This window comes from Paramormyrops kingsleyae, chromosome 5 (genome assembly GCF_048594095.1).
Source record: "Paramormyrops kingsleyae isolate MSU_618 chromosome 5, PKINGS_0.4, whole genome shotgun sequence".
NCBI lineage: Eukaryota > Metazoa > Chordata > Actinopteri > Osteoglossiformes > Mormyridae > Paramormyrops > Paramormyrops kingsleyae.
The window spans coordinates 15,869,097-15,891,853 of NC_132801.1; the positions used below are offsets into that span (position 1 = coordinate 15,869,097).

At 53.4% G+C, this 22,757-nt stretch overlaps 1 protein-coding gene across 10 annotated transcripts in view; it reads right to left on the bottom strand.

Moving 5' to 3' along the window:
- rptor (regulatory associated protein of MTOR, complex 1) overlaps positions 1-22,757 on the bottom strand; it is a 108,902-nt gene that overhangs the window by 52,722 nt on the left and 33,423 nt on the right. For all 10 annotated transcript variants that reach the window (XR_011991732.1, XR_011991733.1, XM_072712242.1 and 7 more), the window contains exons 5-7: positions 15,725-15,883; positions 13,190-13,336; positions 8,310-8,485 (exon numbers count right to left, since the gene is read on the bottom strand). Coding sequence is in view for 8 of the 10 variants with exons in the window: in XM_072712242.1 (XP_072568343.1) it covers positions 8,310-8,485; positions 13,190-13,336; positions 15,725-15,883 (482 nt within the window). In the remaining 2 variants the exon portion in view is untranslated. The remainder of the gene's footprint in view (positions 1-8,309; positions 8,486-13,189; positions 13,337-15,724; positions 15,884-22,757) is intronic.

Consider the following 22,757-nt stretch of genomic DNA (forward strand, 5'->3'; position numbering starts at 1 on the left):
GCTGGTGTTACATCACGCGGCACGCTCCCTCCCACCCACGTGCAGCTGGGTCTCCCTTCCCGCCGCTCCGCGTGCAGAGATTCATTTCTAAGCGGGTAATCCCCGCCGTGGCGCAGGGGAAAAAAAACTCTGAGTGTTTTCCCGGGAGATGGAGGCAGAGAGCTGCGATGTCCTTGGGGACCGGCGATCACAGGGAGGACCACGCCCCCCCTCCCCCCCATCCTCACACCCCCCAACAAACAGGCATCCAACACACTTTAGACCCTTGACATCTCCCCTACCCAGCGAGCCAAAACCACGACTGTATCTACTCTGAACACCTCCATGAGCGCAGAGCAAAATGTACAGCGTTCACTGCCACGCATCTCCGTGGCAACACACTCCACACTGCATCCCCAAACCGAGCACGTTCGGCCCCAAAGCAGAATAACAGTTTATATCCAGTGAACTGAACCACAAAAGGCCGGGATTACTGCACGGTGCAGAGATTCATTTGGGTTACGCCTTTTCAGAGGTGCAACAACAGAGCAAAAAGACTTCAAGACACAGATGCCATGGTTTGACAGAAAGGGAGCTCTGAACACATCGGTACATACAAATGCCAGGAACAAGGCAACGAATCAGCTGGAAGGGGAACTGAGTAATCCCTGTTCTATAGGAAAAGTAACCTTAAACGATATAAATGATAAATGATATAGAAAATAAAATTAAATAAAACTTGACCTTCAAGGGGGGGCGGGAGGTGCCGTTGGAGGGGTGGGGCGCCCCCCTAATATAATAGTAGGGGAAACACTGCAGTGATTCCAGTGGCAGAAAAACTGCCCAGAGCTGGCCTGATGTGGAGAGGGACTGAGGATCAACAAGTAAAATAAACAGAATTGACACTAAAGGAGAAGCTAAATTATCTCTGAAACTGATGATGGATTTTTTCAAATATTCTCAGCTGTGTGAAGTCTTCACAGGAAGGCTGGGCTGGCTGTCCTTTAACTACAGAGGAGCGGGCAGTGAGCAGCAGGACTCCCTAATTAATGATGTGAGGCACGGCTGGAGGAAGCCCAGGGGGATCTCCGATGGGGGGGGGGGGGGTTGGTTAAAAAGGCACACACCAGTGATTAGCATGGCAACCCTCAACAAATACTGCTCTTGCAAAGAGGACTGGCTCTGGTAGCTTTTATAGGGCCCATAAGGGAGGGAGGGGCTCTGAATGCAAGTGGGGAGGGGCTCAGAATGCAGGGGGGAGGAGCTCAGAATGCAGGGGGGAGGAGCTCAGAATGCAGAATGCAAAGGACCAAACTATAGCCACACCCCAGAACACAGTCAAACATTATTAAACAATAACAAATCATCATATCCAATCACAGTGTGGTCACAGTATATATCCATAAATCACAGAGTATCCACATTCTATATCCAATGACAGTATATTAATACCATCAGACACACACACACAGCAGAAAGCCATTCTGAATAATAATTTTCATTAGTACCCACTGAAATGATGTGACTTGTCCTCTCCCTGCCCTCATTTGAAAGCTTTTGTTTGGTATGCTTTGTTCTTGTTTTGTACCTCATTTTGCTCCAATACATTATATGTATATAGCTGTGTTTCACATTGACTTTCACGTTGAGCCTTTTGAATGCAGACCTCAGCTCCAGTTCAGGACCGCCCTGCTCAGCCAGTGCGCACTACTACTGCCCTCCTGACCCTATCCTCCAAATGATGCTCGTGATGAGATTTCAATTTGAATTGCTTACCACAAAAGAAAAGGAAAGCTTAAATTGGGAAAATCTGGGGAAAAGGCTGAAAGTCAGCAACCAGGGGAGAGAGCGAGTGGCGCTCCCAAGGCGGACATGATGAAAGGACAGCCATGGGATACAGCTCACGTTACCATGGGGATACGGCACAACCTCCAGTGTGTCCAGACGCATCACCTCGCCTGCAGGACAACAGCAGGGCAGTGAAAGGAGGAAAGTGGGGTGTTTCCATGGTGAAGCAACATTCCCAGACAGTAGGAAAGGCTACGTCAAATTCCCATTCATACTGCTTTTTTATCACCGTGTGATGACGCCCTCCGTATCCACTGCCCAGCAGACACGCTGGCACTGTCCACCATGGACCTCCGTATCCACTGCCCAGCAGACACGCTGGCACTGTCCACCATGGCCCTCCGTATCCACTGCCCAGCGATGCGCTAGCACTGTCCACCATGGACCTCCGTATCCACTGCCCAGCAGACACGCTGGCACTGTCCACCATGGCCCTCCGTATCCACTGCCCAGCGATGCGCTGGAACTGTCCACCATGGCCCTCTGTATCCACTGCCCAGCAATGCACTGGCACTGTCCACCATGGCCCTCCGTATCCACTGCCCAGCAACGCACTGGCACTGTCCACCATGGCCCTCCGTATCCACTACCCAGCGATGCGCTAGTACTGTCCACCATGGCCCTCCGTATCCACTGCCCAGCAACGCACTGGCACTGTTCACCGCGACCCATGGGCAGGCGGAGTCCACCAGGGATGCCATCCGTCTCTGATGAGCGACAGGGTGCAGCACGACGTCGCGCTTGCAACACGCCTCGCCCACTTTAAATCAGAAAGCACGCCGTTAAAAATTCAGCACCGCCTCTCCGCCAGCCTCCCCCCCCCCCCCCGTCCGCCCACGAACCACCAGCCCCCCCCCACCCACATTCTCTGTACTTGGGAAGTCCCCCCAAGACAGCATTCCATCAGTAATGATTTTCTGCTCCCGTGCTCCTGAAAATGCTGCCTCCGTGTCTGAGTTGGTGATTCTGGCTCGTGAGCAGAGGTAACGCCATCATTGCCTCAGCCAGGCTGAATGCTGAACACAATCACCTAGCGGATGCACAGGATCGCCTGGCACAGAGGCGTGTGAACGGCCAATGACCACCAGCACAGCCGCTACTCACCTCAAAATGATCCCCATTCCAATCCATTGGGTATTTTTTCCATATTCCCAATATGCGATACTGACAACAACCTCCTTAAAGGCAGCAGTCCTCCCAAAACAATCAGGAGCTCTAGGCAATGCATGCTGGGAATAAGGAGCCAGACGGATATGAATATTACAACTTGCTTTGGCTCTGAGGCAGAAGATCACCTGGTCAAGGTTTGGGGCCCCATGAAGGGGGTGAAAAAGGACTGAGTCACTGTGACAGACCCCCTGAAATTCAACACAGCTCAGCAAAGACCTTTCCGTCACCATGACTGACATCCTGCTCACTTCTTGCTAACATGACAGGCTATAAGGTGGGGGTGGGGAACCTGATCCATGGAGGGCCGGTATGGGTGCAGTTTTGGGATGCCCTCTCAATCAGCCAATAACAGTGGGTCTCCAGGACTGGAACTGAGAACCCTGCTTTATTATTGGCTGATGGAAATGTCATACCAAAAACTCGCACCGGCTCTCCATGGATCAGGTTCCCCACCCCTTGTACAGCATGGATGATGATTCCTGTTGGTGGGATATTGTATCCATAGGTGAAAGTCCTCAGATTGAGGTTTGGGGCTAAACTTTGAGTTGCCTTTCTTGTGGAGGGAGGGGCTAAGGGCTCAGTTGCCCTTCGGTTCCCCACACCTGCTATAGGGGAAAGCAAACGACATTTCACCTTTTCCAGAAAACGGAACAGTCTCATCACAGGAAGAGGACTGTCAGGCATGATCCCCAAAGCATTTTATCACTTTACATGCTTCAGCAGGGCGCACACATCTTCATTAGCGTATTCATACTAAGTCACTGGCATTCACACAGATGGTGACTGTGATCCATTTGGCTAATTCTTACTCTTTAATCAAACTCATGGAAAAAAAAGTATTTATTTTAAGGACGGATAAAAATTAAAGATGGTGGAGATGCTTCATCTTGTGTCATGGAAGACTGAATCATTTTAATCCTCTCCGCCGATATGACTTCAATTAGACTTCATTAAAAATGTCGTCAGCCAACGATAATTTAGGCTTCGGCTGTCGGATGCAGAGAGAGAAACACACCCATTATTTAATTATGAAAAGAACAAGGATGCGGCTCCAACCAGCCCGAGAGCCTCATTTAAATAACATGCATAAGCATGTGGGGGTGTATGACTAAGCAGCCAATGAGCTGTTAGCAGACAGACCCACTGGAAGCTCACAATATTCTGATATGGCTGTGTGAGGCAGCTTACAGATGTTAAAGGAGGACACCGAGAGGCTCCGAGGAAGACACGCCAAGGTTAGCTCAGCTTACATACAGTGACAGAGTGGGTGTGATAGATCATCACCCCACCCCCCCCCCACCCCCCGGCTTTCCCGGCCTGCGGGGGGGGGGGGGGGGGGCATTGCGTGCATCGTGATTGTCGTCATAAACGCACCCAACCTGCTTTGTAGTGCAAATGCAGCAGCTAGAGCAGTGGGCGTGGATCAGGGGAGAGGGAAAACGGGACAGGGGGCAGAGCGGGGGCAGTGATGGGGGAGGGGGAGGACAAGGGTTAGGGTTGGAAGTAGTTGCAGTAGGAGGAGGGTAGAGGGATGGTTAGAGTAATATTCGGGTTGGGCGGGTTAGAGCAGGGTTACAATAGGAGTGGAGTTGGGGGGGTTAGAGCAGCAGTAGGGTTAGGGGGTTAGAGTTAGTGTATGGTTGCAGTAGCAGTAGGGTTAGGGTGTTAGGGTAGGAGTACAGTTGGGCAGGTTAGAGTAGGTGTACGGTTGGGAGCTTAGCATAAGAGTACAGTTGAGGGGGGTTAGAATAGTAGTACAGTTGGGGGGGCTTAGAGTAGGAGTACAGTTGGGGAGATTAGAGTAGGTACAGGATTGGGGAGTATGGATGGAGTAGGAGTAGGGTTGGGAGGAGCACAAGAGTAGTGTTGTGCTAGAGACCATCCTGGCAGTAAAAGACTAGAGCAAGGAGCTGCGACATCCTCAGAGCCCAATATCTACTCCCATGGGGATGCTGATGTACAGGGGACAGAGAATGAGTCAAGCAGCTGGAGGGGGGGGGAATGAGGGGGCACACTGACAGAGGTGGCACCACTAATTTCATGTAACACTAGAAAATGGAGATTTGTCAGGACAGCTGTCCGAGGGACATCAGCAACACCTACGTGAGGTTTTCTCCATTGGGAGTGAAGTTTAGCCAACCCCCCCACCCCCCACCCCCCATTCTGAACATCCCAGCCTGAAGCAGGGATACTGGGGGAGGCCGAAACACTGCAGATCCTAGAATGCCTTTTTTAAAAATCAGAAACATGAGAGGTGAGCAACTGAAGTATCCGCAGAGGTCATTGGGGGTTAAGTGCACTAACTGATCTAGGATGGCAGGCTGACTGATGGCACTAACTCACTAACGCAAAAGTCACACAGCTGAGTCCTGCGGAATCATGGGAACACGGAAGATTGCAATGCTACTACTGGAGGGGATGAGTGCCAGGAAGAGGGGAATGCTACAGTCAAGCACTACTGCATGCACCCCGATTACCCCCCCGTCTAAAATGGGCCCAATCGCCATGGAGACGCTCACATGTGTACGCAAGGATCACACACATCTGATTCAGAGCTCTCGCGGTCTGACCATGTTGCAGTGTGGATGATGAAGTCTCGTCAGGTGGATGTGCACCCATTCTGAAACAGGCTCCACCCTGGCAGTAGGCAGCAACTGCCAAGGTGTTGGTTTGGCGTCCGATGCCACAACGCACAGGGACAGGTCACCACGGTGACGCAACACTACAAAAGGCGCATTTAACGCTGCAGTGAAAACACTGACGCAACAGCCCTGAGGATTCACTGACACCAGGAGCACATCTGTGGATCTTTCTAGCAGGGAAGACCTTTCAGAGGCCAGGGGATGCACGAAATATCCAGAACCTTAATAAGTCTGGTTCAGACAATACAAAGAGGGCACCAGTGTTATTTTGCATTTTCCAGAAACCCTTTCCCTCCAAGGACCAGCAGCATGGTTATTTTTTAATGAAATAAAAGCTAGAACACTTGCAGCTCCAGAAAGTTATGCAGTCCTCTATTGGCATTTGTCCTTGGTGAGATTTTGTTGTTCTGGGCAAGAATAAAACACCTGAATTTTCTAGCACAGCTCACTTGTATCAGCCAGGCGGTCCATAACACGCCTCCGGCCACGTCCCGGCCGGCAGATTGCCAGGGAGGATAGGCGGTTCCATGAGTCGGTTGGGGAACAGTGAAAGCATGCAGACATACAGAGAGAAAAGCAAGAGGCTCAAAGGTCTGCAGGACAGCCGGACTGAGAGAGCACCGAATTACACACAGAGACAAGAGGCCCAAAGGTCTGCAGGACGGCGGGACTGAGACAGCACCGAATTACACACAGAGACAAGAGGCCCAAAGGTCTGCAGGACGGCGGGACTGAGAGAGCACCGAATTACACACAGAGAGACAAGAGGCCCAAAGGTCTGTAGGACGGCGGGACTGAGAGAGCACCGAATTACACACAGAGAGACAAGAGGCCCAAAGGTCTGCAGGACGGCGGGACTGAGAGAGCACCGAATTACACACAGAGAGACAAGAGGCCCAAAGGTCTGTAGGACGGCGGGACTGAGAGAGCACCGAATTACACACAGAGAGACAAGAGGCCCAAAGGTCTGTAGGACGGCGGGACTGAGAGAGCACCGAATTACACACAGAGAGACAAGAGGCCCAAAGGTCTGCAGGACGGCGGGACTGAGAGAGCACCGAATTACACACAGAGAGACAAGAGGCCCAAAGGTCTGCAGGACGGCGGGACTGAGAGAGCACCGAATTACACACAGAGAGACAAGAGGCCCAAAGGTCTGCAGGACGGCGGGACTGAGAGAGCACCGAATTACACACAGAGAGACAAGAGGCCCAAAGGTCTGCAGGACGGCGGGACTGAGAGAGCACCGAATTACACACAGAGAGACAAGAGGCCCAAAGGTCTGCAGGACGGCGGGACTGAGAGAGCACCGAATTACACACAGAGAGACAAGAGGCCCAAAGGTCTGTAGGACGGCGGGACTGAGAGAGCACCGAATTACACACAGAGAGACAAGAGGCCCAAAGGTCTGTAGGACGGCGGGACTGAGAGAGCACCGAATTACACACAGAGAGACAAGAGGCCCAAAGGTCTGTAGGACGGCGGGACTGAGAGAGCACCGAATTACACACAGAGAGACAAGAGGCTCAAAGGTCTGGAGGACGGCGGGACTGAGAGAGCACCGAATTACACACAGAGAGACAAGAGGCCCAAAGGTCTGCAGGACGGCGGGACTGAGAGAGCACCGAATTACACACAGAGAGACAAGAGGCCCAAAGGTCTGTAGGACGGCGGGACTGAGAGAGCACCGAATTACACACAGAGAGACAAGAGGCCCAAAGGTCTGGAGGACGGCGGGACTGAGAGAGCACCGAATTACACACAGAGAGACAAGAGGCCCAAAGGTCTGCAGGACGGCGGGACTGAGAGAGCACCGAATTACACACAGAGAGACAAGAGGCCCAAAGGTCTGTAGGACGGCGGGACTGAGAGAGCACCGAATTACACACAGAGAGACAAGAGGCCCAAAGGTCTGCAGGACGGCGGGACTGAGAGAGCACCGAATTACACACAGAGACAAGAGGCCCAAAGGTCTGCAGGACGGTGGGACTGAGAGAGCACCGAATTACACACAGAGAGACAAGAGGCCCAAAGGTCTGCAGGACGGCGGGACTGAGAGAGCACCGAATTACACACAGAGAGACAAGAGGCCCAAAGGTCTGCAGGACGGCGGGACTGAGAGAGCACCGAATTACACACAGAGACAAGAGGCCCAAAGGTCTGCAGGACGGTGGGACTGAGAGAGCACCGAATTACACACAGAGAGACAAGAGGCCCAAAGGTCTGCAGGACGGCGGGACTGAGAGAGCACCGAATTCATCATTATAGCTCCATAACTGCACTTCTGAGTGGACCCTGAATTTACATGTACCATTTCACACCATTTTTACTACAGTGGTACACTGTTTTGCACAGCTCTCTTATTATATTACTTGTGCAATTATTACTAACTTTCCTTGATGTATTTATCATGTATTTTTAATTATATTGTCTTTTGTTGTATTTATTTCTCGTCCTACATTATACTGGACAAAGAAATTTCCCACAAACGGGGATCAATACAGGTCTCAGTATCTAATCATATCTTATCTTATTTAGCAACATAAGACAGACAAATATATCCTGTACAACAAGGGTACCTTTTCACAAAAATCCTCCTAGAGAAACATTTACGGGGAGGGATCACAAGGCATCAGCGAGCGCCCGCCAGTTTGTGGGGGGGATCCTCACCAGCGCAGGGCCACCTTGATGGGCGTGGTGAGGCAGGAGGTGAAGAGGTCAGCCGGCAGGTCGGGGTTCATGGGCAGAAGCTCGCTGGCCTCACAGGCGGCCAGCTGGATGCAGTTCTTCATGGAGGGCGGGAGGGGCATCTGCGCCAGCGGGTGGTTCGGGTTGATGGCCGCCACCTGCACGGAGACAGAGACATCATCACCAGAATGCAGTCAGGATATGCTTTTTGTAGATATGGGCTCGATACTTCCGTGACAGGAGAATGCGATCCTTAAGCTGTCAGCAAGAGCCCTTTCCACACGGAACCTAAGGAGCTAATGAACTCAGCGTGAGGGGGGCACAACGAATGGGACCAAAGGGGGAAAGGATCGCGGGGAGTAGGCCACCAGCTGAATCTGAAATCTCAGTGGGCAGTGGTGGTAATGGATCATCAACCGTCAACTGGAGGGTCAGCGCAATCCATTAATTTAAGGTGGATTAATACGTAAATGCTCCCCCCCAGGAGAGAGAAACCATGAGCGCCCCAGCAGCAGGAACATGCTAGAACCCTCTACTCTAGGCAGGGCACAACCCTAACCTGCCTAGACCAACCTCAGCAAGTCAAATGACACAAAAAGCTCAGGACACACACAGCGGAAGTACACCTAAACACGCAAACCGGAAAGGAGACACGAGCACACACAGCATGCAACACCCAAGGTCTGACGCAAGCCACCGCAAACCCACAGTAATTGGTGCCAATGTAGAGGCAGCAGAGAAGCGTGACTGGATCTCTCCCGAGATCACTCTGTCAGCCTGCAGCCCTCCCAACGGCTTCCGTGAAGCTGGCGTTGCCTCTCCTGTCCCACTAACACAGACGGAGCCGGACGGCGAAGCCGACACCAGCCATAACCAAGGAGCGACATACCATTAAGAGGAGATTCCTGCCAGAAATTAAGCCTGCAAGCTTACATTCAGACAGGCCTACGTTGGGACTCACGGAGATGGGGGAGCGTCCATCCAATTAAGGCAAGATTAAACGATATCAGAGAAAATTTAAAATGGCGATCAGAGGGGAATTAGGCAAAAGGGGCACAGAATAGCCCTCATGGAAGGCCCTTTGCGTAAAATGCTACTGCGGGAACATGAGCAGCTGCTCTCTTCTGCTGCCGCAGATTCCTCCTCAGCAATATCTCCCAGTCTGCGTCCCTCAGGACCCGACCGATACAAATATCGCAGTCCCAACGCACTGGAAATTCTGACATCCAACAGTATCGGCCGATATAAATTTATGCGGTCGAAAATTAAAGGAGACGGCAGCAGTTTTCGCTAAACGGCGCTTTACTGACTGTTACGATTATGTCAATTTGTCAAACTCAAACAGCAGAAACTTACAAAGTCTAACCATAAATAACAAACATACCACCTTATTACCTGATCCTTTTAAAACAAGCAAACAGCACGAGCTCCCAGAATGCTGAACATTCAAAGCACGTCTGCGCATCTTAACAAAAGCACTTTACAAATGAACTGCCTTCACACAATAAAAATCACTTTTTTGTCCCACAATTCTTGCAACATTTCCATTCCCAGTCAATCACTCTGTAATGTGATGTATGGCTTTTTGCATGATTATAGACCAAGTTGCCCTTTGTGGAGTTTGGTCACTTTGGTATTATACGTTTGTCTTTCACCGTTTCTCGAATATCTTACACCTCTGTTTCTTTTGTTTGTTGTAGGTAGATAGTTGTGTTTATGTAAATAAACCTCACACTGCTAACCTGCTGCTTCTCTCCAGTGAGACCCTCGCTTCCCATCACAAATATTTGCTTCATAAGCATGTTTTTCCATTGATGCCGATAAACTCATGGAAACTTCAAATCGGCCGATTTCATCAGCCAGCCGGCATATCGGATGAGCTCTGCTGCTTATTGAGCATTTAGCATCGACGCCTCTGGAAACCACGGCACTGCCTTGGCACAAAAACCCGGCACGCTGAGTTTCCCACGCAGTGTTCATGTACAGCGTTGCGTGCTGGGGGGGGGGGGGACACACACATCAACATCACATGCTAGGCCTACCCCCTAAGCACCCAACCTAAGGCTGCCATTCCATTCATGGGCTGCACAGCAATGTTACAGTCAGTTACCCTAAATGCAATAAAGCACGTGACGGGCGTTCGATGTACCTTCACAATTGAGGGTAAACGATCAGGACAGGACAGAACAGAAGGACGAACCCAGGGCCGGGCGATGACTCATCAGTCACATGATGGGAGGCCTTCAAATCGCATGCGCACGTTTAGCCGTCTTTCCCGCTGCCCGAGTCGGCTGCATAGAGAATCTCCAGCAGTGCCAGGGGAAAACTGCTTTTTCCATAAAAGCCGGCACATAGACGGGGGCGGGGCTGACGTCCCGCAGACCTGCTAAAAAGCAGAAGTCACATCCCACGGAGCTGTTCATATGGCCAAACCACACATGGCTTCTAACACGCCACAGGATCACCCACAGGAGTGCCGTCTAAAGTTATTAGCTGATACAGTGAACACTTTTGAGTGCGCGGGACTGCGGAATAACATCTAATTAGTTTTTAATGACAATGCTGAGCTCCGACCCATTACGCATCCACCGTGGTGACACGATCCGGTCGGCGCGCACTTCAGAGAGGAACTGGCCCAGCAGCACCTGACAGTACCGGCAATCTCAGCCTCCTCAGTGTCTGGGATGTGGTCGAATTCTAGGCCCCCTAACACAGGTACCTAGAAGACCTCACGTCAATGCCGACCACCTCCAGCTAAAGAGATCCTAAACTTTCTCAGGTCTGCCTCAGCAAAAACACCAGTATTTACCCTGGCGTGAGGCTGTGAAAGTGGCACATATACTCAGATGCCCTGTCCTTTTCCATTCTGTTTTGTGGTCTGCCAGCACGTTTTTGTGTCAGTAAAGCAATTTTCCCGCAACGGATCCTACCTTTTACCCACGTGACTCCGAGTCCTGATTGCCGCTTTGAAAGACACACAAATCCCACAGTGCAGCAAAATCGCAGCTGATAAGGGCAACTGCCAAACAAACGGGAATAACACAGAAGAAAAAGAACAGGAAGTGAGTGGAGGGGGACCCACCACCGGACCTGGCGTCTCCCAGTGCTGCCCGTCTGACCTTTACAGGCACTGCTCAGGACGACTACATGGGGGCCTTCTCTTAGCTACAGGCCAGCGTGGGCCCGCCAGCCTGTCAGGCGGAGTCCTCACTGGCACCTAAGCCCCGCCTACGCACCCCCTGTGTCCAATGTGACGGCTGCTTCGTGAGCTCAGCGCGCGAGAAACAATGACCTCATCACCGCGTGGGTGCCGACTCTGCATGGACTGGCCACACGGGCAAGCAGGCAGGGGGCCCCAGGATTTCCCCGGTAGAGCAGCGGTTGGTGGAGACTCCGGCCCCCGCGTGTCCCACAATCCCCCAAGATGTCTGGGCACTGCTTCCTCCTGCCTGCCGCGTCCTACAGCAGGAAACACGCCGGGACTCACCTTCAGCCAAAAGCCGAAGCAAAACAGCCAGCCTCGGGACTTGCACCCCCCAGGGGAGTGTGAAATTGAAGGTTTATGTCCACACGCCCCCCCCCCCTTGGACAGTCAGACCACATTACTTCCCTCTGGTAGCCATTACCGCTGGCTCAAAGGGGTTTCAAACACATCTCCCCCCGGGTGCCCCCGAACTTCTGTGTTCAATTTAAGCGGCCATCAGTAGGAGCGCAAGGACGCCCTCAAACTTTAGAGGAGATCACATGGGGAGAGAACGCCCACCCCCACACAGGCATTCATTTGCACCTTTCTGAGCACACCGCAGAGAGAGAGAGAGAGAGAGAATGAGGGAGGGATGGAGGGAGAGAATCTCACCAGCCTTCATCCCCACAGTGTGAAACACATGATCTCCCCGACTCCGGGAAAAGCCCTGAGTCTGTGCCAGCTTTCCTCTGTCTTATGGGGAGAGATAGCAGGGGGCGGGGGGGTGCTGTTACAATGCAGAGATGGAGGAGAGCTGCAAGGAACCCCCCCCCCCCAGCACCCCCTGGGGGAGCCCTGGCAGACACACCCTTTAATGTCTCCCGTTAATCCGCATGCACGCCACTGGCTCAAACCCGGCCATGAATCATTTAGCTGGTCTACAAAAATAAAGGGGGTGGGGAGGAGGGAGGCACAACAACAGTCAAAAAGTGTCTGTGTGGGGGGGGGGGGGGGGCTGGGGGGCTTCATACAGATCCAAACCTTATGATTAATAGATGGCAGCATGAACCGGCACCGCTGAAAAACTCCCAATACTGCAACTTATTATGGCGAGGGGAGTTCTACTGATTTTAATGGTTATTTTCTTTAATACAAGTCAAATTTCTGCCCCCCCTCAGACGTTTGTGCTCATGAGGGTCCTCGGCACCCCCAAGGGCCGGGGGGGAGGGGGGGTAGAGAGAGCACATTCCCTGCGGAATATCAAATACATTAAAAACCGAAACGCCGCAGTGCTCTGCCCCGAGGGGAATTAGGGTGAAGGCTGCGTTCGGCCTTCACCGCAGACGCACGGCGATTCGGCTGGGGGTGGGACCGTGCGCGAGCCGGCCTGCCAGAGCTGGTGTGTAGGCGGTGCGGGGGCAGCAAACGCCCCCAGAGCCCAGTGATGGCACCCAGCAGAACCGCTCCCCCACCGGGACCTACCAGCTGGGGGGGGGGGGGGGGGGTGGGCTTCTTCCCCACAGAGGAACACCGATTACAGAATGCTCCAGAGTGGAGTGTGTGTGACAATTGTCCTGCACTCAGCATCACACTGATAGACCTGGTGCCGGGGGGGGGGGGGGGGGGGCTGTAGGTGATGTCCTACGTCCATGGGGGGGGGGGGGGGCTCAGCACCCACCTCCAGCTCCTGCTCCCGCTGCAAGGCGAACTGCTTGAAGGACTTTACAATGATGCCGGCGTTGGAGCAGTCGTACACGAAGATGGAGGGACTGCCCATCCACGTCTGCAGGTCATAGATGGAGAGCGGGATGTACTGGGTGTAGTTCTGCATAGAGAGAGAGAGTGAGACAGAGAGAGAGAGACAGAGAGAGAGAGAGTGTGAGCATGAGATATCAAGTGTGTGCAGAAGTCACATGACAGCATTATCGGGCCGCGCCACTCAGCAGGAGCCATTTTCACAGATACCGATGGGGCTGCGAACTTCCCCACCATCAGCGCTGCTAGAACGAAAAATCACCCCCAGAGACCCAGCCGTTCATCCCGCTAATGCAGGGCCCTTTCACAGAAATGACAGACCTCCATGACCCAGTGGCCAGACTCCCATAAGGGTCACCGACGTGGAGAGACACATCTGACCCAGCTTAACGTACAAACGCTTCCCATTAAAGCCTGCTCGAGTCCCCTTTAATCTGCCCCCGACACGATTAACGCTGGGCGCCAGGTCGTGTCGAAATTCACGATCGCAGACACACACGAGAGTGGACGCTTTTGATCTGCCCACCCCCGGATAGTGGCCAGGCCACTAAAAAGGAGAGTTAGAAGATGACTGCTGGTTCATATCCCACCGAGGGGGGGGGTGGCACTGAGCAAGGCCTCGAACTGCTACTGCTTCAGGAAAATGTATATCGGCACAGGAAGGAATACAAGACAGGCCAGTCGGGATGGGAGAAGCCAGACAATGATGACAGTCCCAGATAAAAGGAGCAACATTCTCCCTCATAACACATTGAAAGCAAAGTCCATTTACTGCACATTCCTGCTCATTCAATTTCATTGCCCATTTGCATGACTGTATTCTTTAAACTACATTTTATAACTATATTGTTCAATATCTTATGTCTGTATCTCAATATGTCATGTTTAAATGTCTTATACAGTCATCCATTGACTTACACCCTATCGAGTAACGTTTGATCATATTTACGTTCCATAAGTGCCTTAATAAAATTTATTGAGAGACGTCCGAAGCAGACGGAGTAGACTTTAGTGGACATATTTTACTACGCGTGCGGCAGGTGGCAAGAACCAAAACAAACTGATTGTGCTGCCACTACAGAGGTGTAATTAAATGCGTGTGATATTGTATCTTACTTTATGCTGTACAGCACATTGGACATCTCCCCTATAACGAGGGAGATGCGTCCAGACGGACTTACGACCTCTCTTCCAGGACAAACCCAGGCGTAAGTTGATGGACACCTGTGTGTTTATGTCCCACTCACTACTGTTTCTTGCAGGAGACGGACTTCATTTCAGCGTACGAGTCACGCATCACGTAGCTGAAGATCATGACAGGCAGTTTGACTTGGTCTCCTGGATGTTGTCTGCCCTCCATGACAGCCTGTGCTGCACCTCGCCCTTGCCGGCTCCGCGGGATCAAACACTTCCCCTGTCTGCGGATCGGTAATGAGGGAGACGCAGGCCGGCCTGCCGGGTGAGGAGGCAGCGCCAGCGTGGGGGGGCGGGGGGGTTTGCCATCTCCACCTGCTCAGGCTTAGCAGGGAAAGGGGGCCTCTGACCACTCATGTCAGTGACTAATGGGGATTAAAATGCCATTACAATGGATACGGCAGCCCCCCCGCAGGGGGATTAAACGACAGAACGGGGTGAGGACGTGAAGGGTGGGGTCCGGCCGGTTTTAGGGACTGTCTGCACAGCGGATTAAACGCACAGGTGAAGCCACCCAACGTGCCGCACAGTCACCTGCAGGCAGATTCACTCCTGAAATTCCCAAAGAGGACCCAGGGCAGAATAAGGTGGGGGGGGGGGGGGTCTTACCCAGGGCAGAATTAAGGAGGGGGGGGGTCTTACCCAGGGCAGAATAAGGTGGGGGGGGGGGTCTTACCCAGGGCAGAATTAAGGAGGGGGGGGGGTCTAACCTATGGCAGAATTAGGGGGGGGTCTTACCCAGGGCAGAATAAGGTGGGGGTGTGGGGGGTCTGACCTATGGCAGAATTAAGGGGGGGGGGGTCTTACCCAGGGCAGAATTAAGGGGGGGGGGCGACTAACCCAGGGAAGAGTTAAGGGGGGAGGGGGGTCTTACCCAGGGCAGAATTAAGGAGGGGGGGGGGTCTTACCCAGGGCAGAATTAAGGGGGGGGGGGGGGTCTAACCCAGGGAAGAGTTAGGGGGGGGGGGTCTAACCCAGGGAAGAGTTAAGGGGGGGGGAGGGGGGGTCTAACCCAGGGCAGAATGGGGGGGGGGGGTTTACCAAGGGCAGGCTAAAGGGGGGGTCTTACCTAAGGCAGAATTTGGGGGGGGGGGGGGGGTGTGTCTTACTCAGGCCCTGTGGAAGTGGGCAGTGGCAGGCATGACAGGCCAGAGTTGGGGCTTCCAGGCTAGGGAGGGGCCTTGTGTGTATCCTCAACATGCGTGACAAACCCACCCAGTGACCCCCAAGGGCTGCAGCACCCCCCAACAGACCCCATACCCACCTTGTTGAAGACCCAGATCTCGCCGTTGACGGTGGGCCGGGGCACACCATGCCCATTGTAGTGGAAGAGCACGCGCTCCTCCTTGGCGTTCCGCCGCAGGGAGGTGCACAGCTTCTTCACCTCGTCCACTGTGGGGTCCAGGCTCTGCTTGTAGCGGGCCTGGGGGGCAGGGGGAGGGGGGCAGCAGGTGAGTCACACTGCTGCAGATACAGACTTCAGGCCGACTGGGGCCTTGGCGAGGACTTGGGGCCTGGGGGGGGGGAGACATCATGCTGGCAGCCATCTGGGCCGAATCCGCGGCACGTGACGGAGAAACACGCCCCCCGGCACTCCATTGCATTTATTCACCTGCCTTCAATCATTCTTTAAAGCACACGTCTGTGAGGACCGGCACACGGTCAGGTGGCCCATGTGAAGGGGACGGCATCTACCCCGTTGCATCTCCATGGAAGCCGTGGAGCGAGGGACAGGTGTGGACAAAGGTGTGTTGGGACAGCAACTCACTCTTAGCATCCAATCTCACCCTCTTTGCATTGCAAGGTGCTATGATTAAATTAAAACCACACCCCCTAGTTTTAAATAGACGCATAGACAAGGCCGTCGCTCCACCACCTTTAAGTCCATTCAAACCAACATGGGGGCCCTTTAAAGACCAGAATTAACTCACTCCAGACACTACGAAAAAAGGGCCGGTAATGGGAACAGACCAGTGCACCGTCAGAACTGAAATCCCTGTGGAAAAACCAGACTGAGAGGCACTTACAGGGAAGTAGTCTTTTACTAAACCAATTTCATTCATAAATACATTTTACTGAGTGCTTCAAAGCCCCAGGAGCACATGTAAAAACAGGGAAGGTCACAGCCTGCGCCGCATAGCCCTCGCGCTATGAAAACCGACCCTTAATTCGCGGCTCATCGATTCCACTTCCTGCCTCCGCGGCGGCAATAATCAGCAGGCGGGTCGGGACACACTGGCTGCATCAGGGATGCTGAAGCTGAAATGCGGAGAGAGGGCGTTGTATGCGGGACCTGGGCTGGCTGGCTTCTCTGTCCGTGACAGACCCAGGGCTACGGAGGGCGACCGCGCGCAGGGGGGGGGGGGGGGGGCGACCGCGTCCACACAGGTGTTAGACTCCCAACCACGACCTCTAACTAGCTGCCCAGCTTTGCTCTGCCATCTGTACTTCCACTCGCTTTGTTCTGTTGTTTCCTGGGACCAGCTCTGGATTATCTCATACTTAACTGGACATGAGGACACTAAACACAAAAGCAGCCAAATTTATTTTTAACATTTGTGAACATAATCAAAAATATATCCGAAGGCTGAACCTACTTTGTCCATAACAAAAGCTGATTCAACAGGATATTTTGGAGGGAAAACAACTGACTACTAATTACACCAGCTGACCCACAGCCCACCAATCAGGGCCCGACAGGCGATGGTGTGACCGGAGGGTGGGCGGGTGATCCCTCTCTCTCCCGCGTGGCAGGTGCGGCCTCGCCGCGAGAACGGCGACTTCTCGCTCCCCCTGCTCCTCCCTGTCCAGCTGGACTCCCCGTCGCCCGGCTGGCAAGTACGTGTGCATGGTGAGATCTTACATAAAGCGAGGCCTGGGGGCAGAGTGTGTGTGTGTGTGTGTGTGTGTGTGTGTGTGTGCGCACGCTTGCGTGTGCATGTTTCCCCCCGCCCAGCATTCGAGAACCAAGGCGATACACGCTAGAGCCCTTTTTAACAAAGGTGATAAAGCTCCTCTGGATTGAAGGCCGCCGTAAAGTTTAAACTGCAGGGGAGATGAGAGCGGGGAAAGGCGTCTGATTGGCTGCAGTGCGGTATCCCATCAGGCCGCGCTGACTGATTAGAGAGGGGAATATGAGAGTGAAGCGGCCGTCTCACCGAAAGCCGGTGTGCGCGGTGATCACTTCCGCCCGGCGAGAGGGGGTTAGTGGTTACTGGCCCACCGCAGACATTTAGCCAGCTGAAAGCCCGATGCCGCAGCAACAGGAAGCCCCCACCACAGCCAAGGAAGAGCCAAAGCAAAGACGCGAAGAGACACGCAAGCCTATTCTGGGGGGGGGGGGGGCGGCTTTTCAGTAACACCCATACATCATAGCGGATTCTCATAACGGCACACTGTTATCCATCAGCCTTTCTGGTGCGATACTGTGAGCTGCCTGTCACACGGCTGATCCCCCCCCCCCCCCCCCCACCCTCATGCAGCCCCCGCACGTGAAGGTAACCAATAATTACAGAGACGCAGGCACCCCACTCGCCCCCCCTGGAACATGGCACTAAAGAAACCCTGGTGCCCCGGTCCATGTCCCCGTCTGTGTGACGCTGACAGCCAGGTCTCACTGACCAAGATCAGCAGTTTTCATTAAACACCCCACATCCACCCCCCACCCCCCCCATTACAGCCAGGTTATAAAGCACTTTCATTCAGGAATCCCCATAGCCCCCGTTCAGCCTGCACTCTCTGCACACCGCGGAAATCCAGGTGCGTCGCGCAGATCTTCCTGCAGATTTCCCATCGGGCGATAATGTCTGTACGGAGGACCCAGGCCAAGGATACAAGGCCCATGAGCGCATCCTGTATTATTGGGAGAGGGGGAGAGGGGCTGTCTGCACCTCCCCCAGGACGCAACCTACTTTGAAAAGACATCTGCAGGAGTTGTGCCGTGGGGCGGGGGGTCAACGTGACTCGTGATAATTAGGGACCCTCCCATCAGAGCTCACCGATGCCCCGCCTTCAGGCTCGCGTCGAGGACGACCGCATTCCTGCGCTGCTGGCACGTCAGGATCCAGTCGGATCTCCAAACGGAGCGAATCCCGGCTCGGAAAAGAGGTCTAGTATCAATCAGGGAGAAGAGTCTGACTCTGCTGAACTCTGCAACGCCATGACCATCGTCACAGTCCACAACGGGCTGTAATGCAGAGCACTTACCCTTGCAGTCTTTGTCTATTTAAGTAGGAGCCTTACAAAAGGTGCACAGGCCTACAGTATGTAGGATGCAGGAACGCACCTTGGCCAGGGTGTAAAGAGGGCAGCAGAGAGGCACATGGGCTGGACTAGGCTCCACATGAGGAGAGGCGCCGGCTCAAAGCCGACCCAGATCCATCACCGGTACCACTGTGATCTCAGCCCAGAACCCGGGGCCCAATGGGCCGACTACAGAACGCGCCTCCGCTGACTCATACCGCGTCACACAGCCCCCGGGACGGCGGCATCCATCTGCGACGGCCGGGCGCCATAGTGCACCATAAGCTTCGGTAAACATCACATGACACGCCCAGCGCCGGTGCAGGCCTCGCTGGGACTCGGAAGGCGCGCGGAAACCACGGCGAACAAGCGTCGAAAGCTGACGCGCCTCACTCTGAGTCGAGCGTGTCTGTGCCGGAATCAGAAAGCAGCACGCGGATCTCAGAGTGACACCCCCACGCACAAAACGAACAGCCAACACGGCTGTTTCTCCTTGATCTCGGGCGGCACCGGGACTCACCGCCATCTTTGGGAGAACATTGCGGGTGCCGTTCCCCCTCAAAAGGGAAACAGATGGGTTTAAAGCTCACAGATTTGACCAAAATATCTCTCGTCTCTCCCTTTCTTCCCTCATGGTTTAAATGCTTCCTTAAAAATATGGAAATATATATGTGAGGTCAAGTGGTTTAAAGATTACATAAGGAATTAATATGGGCAACGTCCTATTAGTTTTCCCCAGACTGTTTTTCAGACCCTCGCCCCAGCAGGGGATGGCTGCGTCAATGTGGGGCAGCATGTGGCGGAACAGGAAAGTTCCTGGGGATTCCTCAGGGTGGGGGGGGGGGGGGGGTGCAGCAGGCCACGCAAGCACCAGACACACACACACAAAAATGTTTCTGAGCTTCTCCACCCAGATAATGAACCCGCAGACAGAGATTCACTACTCCTCGGTCCCGAGGGACAGTGAGGGCCCCGGAAGCACCTTATTACAGCTCGACACCATTCCCAGAATGGGGCCCTAATGCCACGCCAGAGGACCCCAGGGGCCCACGATCCCCACCTACGTCATGCCACGCCGCCCTGGGGGCCCTGGAGAGCTGAGATTCGACAGGCTGCTGACATCATGGGGGCCCCAGAGTCTGCCCTGATGTTCCCAGCCATCCCACATGCGCCTTTCTCCACCACGTTTTCCTCCGCAGAGCTTGTGACGTAGGCGGGGCTGACGGGGGCATTTAATTGAGTACCTAATTTAGCTGGCCAGCTTGTGCCTGCTCAGCCTCCCAGAAGCCCCTTCAGAGGGCAGAACGCCACCCGCAGGATGCCTGACATTGATGCGGTCACCTCGGACGCAATTATTCACTTCCCTCAGGGGGGCGCCAGAGAGTAAGCAGCTTGATAAATAGGGGAGAGACAGGAGGAGCATTAGAATAGTCAGCCGAGCCGCACCTCCGGTCAACCGGCTCGGGTTCGAGGGACACCGGGCGCTTCCACTTAACGAGCCAGACGGACGGGACGCATCACCACCCCCAACTCCCTTCCTGTTAGCCTCTAAAGCAGAGAAGTGGAGTGGCTGAAAGTGCTTCCTGCCCGACCCCCCCCCCCCCACCCCCAGCGGCCTAGGAGAAGTTGGCTGGCAGCTATGGCAGGTGCTTCAGTGATGCATGGGCGAGGGCGGCAGCAGCAGCGGGGCAGAGAGCCCGTTCCCATGACTAAGTGATGAGATTATGTAAACAGCAGCGCGCAGGGGGTGCGCGTGTGTGTGTGTGTGTGTGTGTGTTAGCGGGCAGCTGATTCAGCGCAGGCTGCATGCAAAGCCACGCGTGAGCACCAGGGCCCCATGGTGATATAAGCCCTCCGCCTCTGGCTCAGACCGGACCGGACCGGACCGGACGTCGGGCCGTGGGTCACTCAGGAACAGGTGTGTGAGCAACAGGACATGCAGAACAGAACCAGAGGAGCCCGCTTACGCCTGGGACTCTTTATCCGCCCCACCTTCCCGCAGAATGCAAACTCATCACTTTCCGCAGGAAAGGTCCTCAATCCCACAATGCAACGTGTTTATGGTAAAAGCTCACCCACATTGAAATCTCACCGGAAACTGGCCCAGTAAGGCACCCTGACTGCCAGCGCCCCCTACAGTGCAGCACTGCAGTGTGCACGGTGGCACGTGGGCATCCAGGAGCTCAGCAGCACTCAATGTCCTCCCCCCCCCCCCGCGTACCACTACCCCCAGTGTGTTAAGGGGTTGCCAGGATTGATCATAAAATCAATGCCTGAAAGACATGAGCGGTGACAGGGAATTAAACAGCGGCAGACAGCCGGGTGGGGAGGGCAGTGAGAGCAACATGCATTTAATGGAGTCTGAATTGTTTTTGTCCATCCCCCCCAGTGTCCCGGCATCACTCTGGCAGCCATCAATCAGCCGTGCTACAGAACAGTGCCCTCTACTGGCCGCAGCCTTGCGTCACTTTGAAAGGGGAAGTTAAAGGAAATCAAAGGGTCACCTAAAACCAATCCCCATATACACAACCCTCCACCACCAGGATCCCTGAGAGTCAGCTGGAGGTCACCCCTCCGCTACCCCCCCGGGAAAAGGAAACTTGATTGGAGGCTAACAGCACTTTTCTACTGCCATCAAAAACGAAGTCGAACCCGAGCCCAAACTGATGCTTTTCCACTGTAAATTATGCGAGGCTCACCTGTACCCACATGCCCATGCCTACTAGCCAGCCGGTTGCGTCCACCATCTGATTAGTCAAAATGCAAATATACACCTGTGTTCTGCGTCAATATGCAGGAATTTCTGTATCTGAAGGTACAAAGGGCATTATACACTCACCTAAAGGATTATTAGGAACACCTGTTCAATTTTTCATTAATGCAATTATCTAATCAACCAATCACATGGCAGTTGCTTCAATGCATTTAGGGGTGTGGTCCTGGTCAAGACAATCTGCTGGACTCCAAACTGAATGTCAGAATGGGAAAGAAAGGTGATTTAAGCAATTTTGAGCGTGGCATGGTTGTTGGTGCCAGACGGGCCGGTCTGAGTATTTCACAATCTGCTCAGTTACTGGGATTTTCACGCACAACCATTTCTAGGGTTTACAAAGAATGGTGTGCAAAGGGAAAAACATCCAGTATGCGGCACTCCTGTGGGCGAAAATGCCTTGTTGATGCTAGAGGTCAGAGGAGAATGGGCCGACTGATTCAAGCTGATAGAAGAGCAACTTTGACTGAAATAACCACTCGTTACAACCGAGGTATGCAGCAAAGCATTTGTGAAGCCATAACACGCACAACCTTGAGGCGGATGGGCTACAACAGCAGAAGACCCCACCGGGTACCACTCATCTCCACTACAAATAGGAAAAAGAGGCTACAATTTGCACGAGCTCACCAAAATTGGACAGTTGAAGACTGGAAAAATGTTGCCTGGTCTGATGAGTCTCGATTTCTGTTGAGACATTCAAATGGTAGAGTCAGAATTTGGCTTAAACAGAATGAGAACATGGATCCATCATGCCTTGTTACCACTGTGCAGGCTGGTGGTGGTGGTGTAATGGTGTGGGGGATGTTTTCTTGGCACACTTTAGGCCCCTTAGTGCCAATCGGGCATTGTTTTAATGCCACGGCCTACCTGAGCATTGTTTCTGACCATGTCCATCCCTTTATGACCACCATGTACCCATCCTCTGATGGCTACTTCAAGCAGGATAATGCACCATGTCACAAAGCTCGAATCATTTCAGATTGGTTTCTTGAACATGACAATGAGTTCACTGTACTAAAATGGCTCCCACAGTCAGCAGATCTCAACCCAATAGAGCATCTTTGGGATGTGGTGGAACGGGAGCTTCGTGCCCTGGATGTGCGTCCCACAAATCTCCATCAACTGCAAGATGCTATCCTATCAATATGGGCCAACATTTCTAAAGAATGCTTTCAGCACCTTGTTGAATCAATGCCACGTAGAATTAAGGCAGTTCTGAAGGCGAAAGGGGGTCAAACACCGTATTAGTATGGTGTTCCTAATAATCCTTTAGGTGAGTGTA